General features: G+C 57.1%; 1 protein-coding gene across 1 annotated transcript in view; it reads left to right on the top strand.

The window, feature by feature from the left end:
- Positions 1–6,224: 6,224 nt before the first annotated feature.
- EFNB1 (ephrin-B1) overlaps positions 6,225–7,658 on the top strand; it is a gene marked incomplete at its 3' end in the record, with an annotated part of 18,454 nt that continues 17,020 nt past the window's right edge. The window contains exon 1 of the mRNA XM_010156688.1: positions 6,225–6,500. Within this exon, the coding sequence (XP_010154990.1) occupies positions 6,227–6,500 (274 nt within the window). The remainder of the gene's footprint in view (positions 6,501–7,658) is intronic.

Raw genomic sequence — 7,658 nt, 5'->3', positions numbered from 1 at the left:
TGCTCTCAGTTGAAGCTTGCAGGGGGCCATGCGTTTGTTGCTGTGTTTGACTTCAGGCACGGTGCTGTGAAGGCACTGCCCAGGGACTGCTCTGGTGTTCGCCACCAACCCCTTGATGTCTCCTGCTTGGTGAAAATACAGGTTTTGGCAAATGTAGAGGTGTCTGGGCATCACTGAAGGAACTCTGGTGTGATGGCTGGAGCGTGAGCTCCCGAGGGACCCTCCGATGGCTGGAGTGTGACCTGGGGGGCAGGAGGATTCCTTTGAGGACAGGACTGATTTCTTCTAGCTGGTGACTGAGTGTCCTGGGCAGAGAGACTCTCCTGTGCCTGGGCAGCTGCTGTGTCCCAGCAGGTGCTGCGTCCCAGAAAAGCGAGTAAGAAACAAGCAGGCGTCTAATTTTGCGTGCAGCTGGGCATCGGTGAAGCCCTCACAGGTCTTGGTGTGTTTCCCAGGAGAACGCAGCCAGTTTGCACATAGTTTTGGCGTTTTTACTGGTTCTCTTTTGCTTGCAGAGCCGTTTCCTGTCCCTTTTCTGAGGTGGTTCCCAGCTGGCGTGAGCTGCGGTGGCTCGTGCCGGGAGGCCCCCTATGCTCCGTTGGTATGGAGAGCGTTCCAACGTGGCTTTCAGATGCCAGGAAAATGCCCAGCTCCTGCGTACTGGAAAATGCCGTATGCACCTCTGTTATCGCTGCCCTCCTCTCACAGCCCCTCGCACTGCTGGGCATCAGCAGCCTTCACTGCCAGAAGTAGATGTCCTCCTTGTAAGATCCAGTTATTTTTGGATTTCTTTGAAGAAAACAGCATTTAGCGTATGTCATCTTGTAGGTATGTCAGCGTTGATGCTTTAGAGCATCTTCTCCAAGGAGGATGTTGTTGTTAAATGTTCGGTTTTCTGCAAAGCCTGAACTAAGGTGATGTGCTTCGTTTCTTGCATGTGGGGAAAGGTGGTGCTGCCCCAAGATTTTCTGGTTCACGTGGTGCAAGGAGAGAGTGGGCTCGGGGGTAGAGTGGTTGTTGGAAAGTGCATCAACTCATTCTTGTAAAACAATTAGGTTTTCAAGCAATTTACTGGTTGTGTTCTCCCTCAGGAAGAGCTGAAGGATGCTGGCATGTTTATAAGGGTGCCAGGTACCTTATCTGCAGGACACTTGTGTCTGCAGCTGTGGAGTTGTTAGCTTCTCCATGTTTAGCTGTGACCCAGTCTGCTAGCCCATGCATGCCCCTGTGGAGAGGACCCTGCACGGTGTGTGTGTGGAGGAAGGTACCATGCCCAGCAGCAGTCCTGAGCTTGCTCCAACTAAACTTGCCTGGCTTTCCTTCTTATCCCATGTTCCTAGGCTCGTTGAGCCCCCAGCAGCAGTGGGATGGAGGAGGTCATCCCTGTATGATGCCTGTTGGGGTCTGCTGGAGCTCCTTGGCGTGGCTGGTGTCCCACGGGCCAGCCCGGGAAGCCATGGCTTTGTGATCTGGCAGCATTTGTCACCTTCCCATGTGGCTGCTCCTCCTGGAAGCCGAGGTGTGGGCTGCTGGGATGCCAGTGGGCCAGCATCTCTCTGCCTGTGGTTGCCCCAGGGTTCCCGGCCATCTTGGGTGTTTGGAGCTGCCGCTGGGTCTGTGCCTGGCCGTGTAAGGGTTGAATCGAAGGGGCTGACCTTCCCCGGGGAACATGCTGGTGTGGCTTGACCTCCTGCCTTGGCACAGCCTGGGGACGTGAGGGCTGCTATCTCTTCCTGAACCCCGGGCAGCCCCGCTGCATATTTCAAGGGATTATCATCTCTTGTCATCCCATTCCTCTTCCTCTCCCAGCAGATTGCCTCTGGGATGCCAGGGTGGCAGCCTGTGACGTCGGGCACTGGCCGAGTCCATGGCCCTTCCAGCAGGTCCCACTTGTACCTCCCTGATCACTGCTTCAGGTCCCGCTAGAGCTTTGCCCTGCGTGGGGATTAGCTCTCTCTGCTGGTGGGGTAGGGGCTGCCCATTCCACGGGGGTTGGAGGTCCCCACCAGTGCCCCCCCCAGCATAAGCTAAGGGAGAGGCTGCTTTCTAATCCCAGTCTCTCTGCTCCGGCATCCCACTGCCAACAGTGCTCTCCTTGTTTACCCAACTCGGAGGAATCGGTTTACAAGGCTCACAAATACCCTTTTCACCTTTCCCATCAGAAAACACCTCCCGAAACAATGAGGAAATTGGATGCTGCCACCTGATCGCTCCCAAGGAACCTGCGGGCTGGGGGCCGGGAACTGGGGGCCACGGGCCGGGGACGCCTGACTGGGATGCTCCTCGGCAACCGGCACAGCTCTGCGGGTGGGCAGCCGCAGGTGCCACCCAAAAATCACCTTGAGGGGCTTTAAGCGATGAAGCTGGAGATAACCGGAGCGGAGGCACGCTCGGCTCGGTGCGGTTTGCAGCACTGGCCAAAGAATTTATTTTTTAAACTTTAATGGCTGTAGTTAATCGTTTCCCACCACCTTCGACACCAGGAGGAGGGATGCTGAGATGTTATCTCTGAGCTGCTAACTGGAGATAGCACCGAGGATAAATAAATAAAGCCGGAGCCGCCATCCTCCTCCCGAGTGGTAGCAGAGAGCAGGCGGGGGGGAAGGTGCGTGCTTGGGGGGACCCCATCGGGGGCTGCGGGTGGTTGGGGTGCTGGGTTCTGCTCGCAGGCTTCCGCGACTTGTCTGGAACGTGTGCCATGCAGGATTAGCCCCCAGAGGGCTGGACACTGGTATTGGGTCCCTCTCCCAACAGCGGGGTCAGAAACTGGGGTTTTGGGACGTTAATGGCTTTGAGCAGTGGCTCTGCTCCCTCTCGGTGCCCTGCCACTTTGCGGGACCCAAACCTGAGCTGTCTAACAGCATGCGTGTCTGGGGCCGTGTCCCACGGCGTGTCACTGTGCCGGTGTGTCCGTCTGGCTTTCAGTGTTAAGGTTGAATTGAAGTTTGATTTTTCTTTTTTTGCCTCCTCACCTTAAACAGGGACCTCAAACTGTAATGTACAGAGATACAGCAGATCCGTGCCCCTCGAAATTACAGCCTGTGCTCTGAGGGCACGATGAATTTCCCTGTTAATTTAAAAGGTCTGTTCATTCTCCCCAGTTAAGATAAATTTGGAGATGTGTCCTTGAAAAGACAAGTCAAGAACATAATTTTTTCTTGCCTTCAACAGTCCTTCTGAAGTAAAATTTCTTACACCCAGAGCTTGCTGTAGTACTGCACACAGGCAACTTGTGACAAATTTTGGATGCCTTTTTCTCTGCTGTTCTTGTGGTAAGTGTTGTATTGTAAAGAATTTCCTGGAGAACTGGCCTCTCTGGTGATGGGAACTGCGGTCAGTCTTCCCCAGGATGGCCATCGCACGCTGTTGCTTGCGACACAGCTGTTTGGGGGGAAAAAAAGACTCAAAAGTGTGGTTAAGAGCTCAAAGAGCAGTGAGAGGGGTTTGGAAGGTGCGCACTCGGGGGGGTTATCTTCGCCGTTTTTGCTGCCTGGCCTCTTGGCTGGGAAACAGTCCTGCTTTTGGAGGAGGGGGGGACGCTAAGGGGGAAATGGTGGGGAGGGGAATTGGGGGGTAAAGAATGTAAAATGTGTGTGTAGGAGTGGGGTCGGAGGGAGCATCTCCCAAAAGCCCCGCACAGCCCTGCCGCTGCGTGCCGTGACGGGCTGCCTGCTTTGGCTGGTAGCTCGGACCTGCTCGGTGGTCACGTAGGAGTTAAGGAAAACGTTCCTGGGCTAAGGCAGAAGCTTCGGAAGCTGAGACCGAGTGTTCATGGAAGAAATTCAGCTTGTAATTTTATCCTTGAAACAAATAAAACAAGCATAAGCCTTCTTTCTGAATTTTCTGGGATGTGGAAGTGCCAGCAGGATGTGGTGCTGGGATATTCTCAGCTCCCTTGATTGCTTTATGGCCTCTCCCCTGCTTAAAAATCAGCTTGACCTAATCCCAGACAACCGTGCCGTCTGCGCAGGCTGGTGTCGCGTGGACCGGTCGGTTTGCAGGAGTTGGCCAAGGTTTTGGCCAAGGAGGTGTTCCTGGTATGGAGATGAGGGATGGATAGGAGCCTTCTCCTCCTGCTCCGGCATTGCAAGACATCTGCTTGACTTGTTTGTGGCTTCCTGTTTGGCATCTCCTGGGCAGGAGGGAGCTGGCAGGGGCTGGAGGAGGGAATTTGAGTCACTTGGGAGCCCTGTGCCAGAAAGCCCGTGACTCAGCCCAGCCGTGGAGAAAGGAGTGTGGGATCCGGGGTGGGAACCCGCGAGCGAGCGTGCAAGTGTTCACTTGCGCGGCTGCATTTCTGCGGGGAGGGAGGCGGGGGCTCCTTTGCATCTCCTGCTGCACGGCTCCTGGGATTGCGTCAGGGCTCTGGCCGTGGGTGGGGGAAGCCTTTATCGCTCCCAAGGCTTTGGAAGTGGTGTGCTGGCCGGTGGCCAGCTGACCTACTTGGTAGTGAAGCACGGCTCACCTGCCGGCAGTGCCAGGGATGGAGCCGGGCTCTGCCCTGCCAGCAGCACCGTGCGGCTTCCCACCCGCGCAGGCTCTTTGGGGGTTAAGTTTCCCACTCTTTGGTGAAGCTGCTGCATCGCCTTCCTCCAGAAATGGTGTCTTTTACAAAACTTTATTACTCCCCACAAGTCTGTGCAGCAAAGACACAGCTGCTCTGCCAGTGGTGCCAGGATTGGGATGATCCCGACCGTCTCCCTGTGCCTGATGATGCTCCGTGGCCACCGTGCTTCTCTGGGTACCAGCAGAGCTGGCGTGGTGGATGCAGAGCCGCAGCCTTGCAGGGAGGATGGCGCAGATAATCCACCTGAATTCAGCTCCCACATTCGGAGCGGTGACTGCACCCGCTGTGCCTTGCCTCCGCTCTGGGGCAAGGGCGGCGCTGGGGCTGCCCCCTCCAGCCCGTCAGGCTGGCACGAGGTGTAGCTGATGTCTGTCTGTCTGTCCTGGCTGTCCCTCCTGCTACTGCAGCTGGCACCCAGCTCCGGAGCCCTTGCCAAGGGCATCGGGGTGTGCGTGGGCCCCGGCTCTGCCTGCTGTCTCCCAGCCCGGGCGCTCGGCGTGCAGATGTGCCGGGGCTCCCGCAGCCAGAGGCCTGGAGCCTGGGCTGCTCAGCGCTGGTTTCGGCTCTGTGGCTTCTTGCTAGGACTTGTACCGGAGCTACGGAGCAGGTTGGTCTTGTGTGTTTGATCTTCCTGCCGTGGTGCCTGCAGCCTCAGCCGGTGCAGCCGGCTGAGGGGAGAGGGTGTCCTCGTGGCCCCATCCCCCTGCCCGACTGCGGGGTGGGATGGGGCAGGGACTGGTCATGTCTGGGAGCGGGAAGGGGAAGCTGTGGACGTGCAGCCTGCCAAAGCACTCGCTTCAGTTTTTGCCATGCCCAGATTACGTGAGGGAGTTGCAGCAGAGATAACTTTGCAGGAACATCCATTCCCACCTTATCTTCCATCAAGAACGTGTTACGTTGCCTGCATCAAAGTAGATGCTCTGCTGCTTCCCTCCTCGCTGCTCTAATCCTTTACTTCATGCTGAAAAGAAAAAGAATCAGAGTATTGCTCCACAATAATGAAATCTGAATGCTAATTATCAGCATATTGCCTTCCTTCCCTTAGCAATGCCCTGCCTTCCAGCCCCAAATAGCTTTCCTCCTTCCCTGCTCCTCTCCATCCAGTCCTCCCACGCTTCTGGGCACGCCGTTGAGCCTGGCCTGGTAGAAGTTGTCCTGCAGGATGCTTCCCTCCCTTCCATTTAAGGACAGGAATTCCTCGGGGAGCCAGGGCGTGGAAGGGCTCCCTCCCCACACCCCATTGTCAGGACTTCTCCCTATGCCTCATTATCTCCCGTCCCTGCAGGAAGCTCGTTGCCTGGCCGTGGGGTAGAGCTGCGGCATCTCCAGCCCACCCGCAGCCCGTTGCAGGAAGACTCCATTCCTTTTGGGTGCCAGGCTTGGGTCTGGGAAGGGTGCTCACCCTCGCCATGACAGGAGGGCTGGGGAGCAGGACTTGAACCAAGCGAGCCCCTCTTTTTGTTGGAGGGAGCCCGCACTGGCTCCTTGGCTGTGCAGTGATGGTGAAGGAACAGGAGAGCTTTATTTTGGTGTCAGAAAACATCTTGTGGAGAAAAAGCAGAGTTTAAGCATGAAATAAATCGTGTGAAAGCAGGGCTGGGGCGGGTTGCCTGCGCTCGAGTGTCTGGCTAACCTCTCGCCCTCTTCTCTTCCAGGTTCATGACTGGGAAGGGGCTGGTCATCTACCCGGAAATTGGGGATAAACTGGACATTATCTGCCCCAAGGCGGAGCCATCCAAGCCTTACGAGTACTACAAGCTGTACCTGGTGAAGAAGGACCAGGCAGATGCCTGCAGCACCGTCATGGACCCCAACGTGCTGGTGACGTGCAATCGGCCTGAGCAGGAGATCCGCTTCACCATCAAGTTCCAGGAGTTTAGCCCCAACTACATGGGCCTGGAGTTCAAGCGGCAGCAGGATTACTTCATCACATGTGAGTTGCCCTCCTCTTCCTCACCGCCAGCCACGGCTCTGGGGGGGCTGTGGGGGCCTGGAGAGTGTCACCAGACGCTTGTTCACGACTTGGCTGGTGCAAAGAGCTGACACGTACGGAAAATATTTCCCGCTGGAAGAGAGGAGGGGGAGGAATGTGTCACTGGCCGAGCGGGTCACTGGCCTGTGTCTGCCTGCTGTGCTGTGTCCCCTGCCCTGCCCGCAGCAGGAGCACGTCCTCGGCCAGGGTCAGCCCTGCAAGGAGGTGCAGCGTGTCTGGAGCACTGTCACAGCTGAAGCCTCTTTTTTGCTGCCATCTTTGCTGGAGGTGTTGCAGGACATTTCTGGAAGGGCTTTGCCTTGGGGCTGGGAGGCCTCTGGTGGGTCACTTGGGATCGGGAGGAATGGTGACTGAGGAGATGCACATCCTCCTTCCTGAGTGCTGTCTGCGAGAGCAGCCCCGGCAGTGGGAAGCTGCTGGCGATGCCCAGTGCTTGCTGTGGTCTAAGTGGCTGTAAAATTCTGCATGCTGGCCTGTTCCGCTTGTTTCTTGGTATAACATGGCTTTAGGGAGGGCAGAGGGAAGCAGGCCTGAGTTTTCTTGGAGCCCATGGTCTGTGTGTGCAGGAGACCACTGCACGGGGATGTATCTGCTTGCGCCGGCTCCGGGGTGGGTGGAGGCAGGGCTCTGGAGAACTTGGCTGTCCCCCGAGAGCCGGTCTGGTGGTGCTGGGCACAGCAATGCCTGCCACCTCGCTCTTCTCCTCGGCCGTGCTGTTTCTGCCTGGCTCGGCCATCGCGTGCGAACGGACAGCGGAGCAGCCGGCAAAGGGCAGGGTGGCCACGCGGCTCATCTCTCCCCTTGCCAGCGAGCAGCCCAGCGCAGAGGTCAGCCGTCTGTGTGGGAGGCAAGCACTGAGCCGTGGGAGCTGGCGCTTTCCAGTCGGTAAACAGTGTGTTTTTAGCCTGAAATCTTTGCCATCGGAGGGGGTGGCGAGGATGTTGCAGGTGGCTGGGGGTGCTCTGCCATAGCCCAGTGCCACGGTGATGCCAGCCTGGATTTCCACAGTGAACCCTAACCTGGGGCTGGAGCTGCCCGTAGTTTTGCTGGAGGATAGTTGGAGTGAACGTGATGCTGAGCAGACAGCCGGGATGGGCT

The sequence above is a fragment of the Eurypyga helias genome, unplaced genomic scaffold, assembly GCF_000690775.1.
Source record: "Eurypyga helias isolate BGI_N326 unplaced genomic scaffold, ASM69077v1 scaffold22958, whole genome shotgun sequence".
NCBI classification, from domain to species: domain Eukaryota; kingdom Metazoa; phylum Chordata; class Aves; order Eurypygiformes; family Eurypygidae; genus Eurypyga; species Eurypyga helias.
The sequence above is the reverse complement of the archived record's forward strand: the minus strand, read 5'-3'. Positions and strand labels throughout refer to the sequence as shown.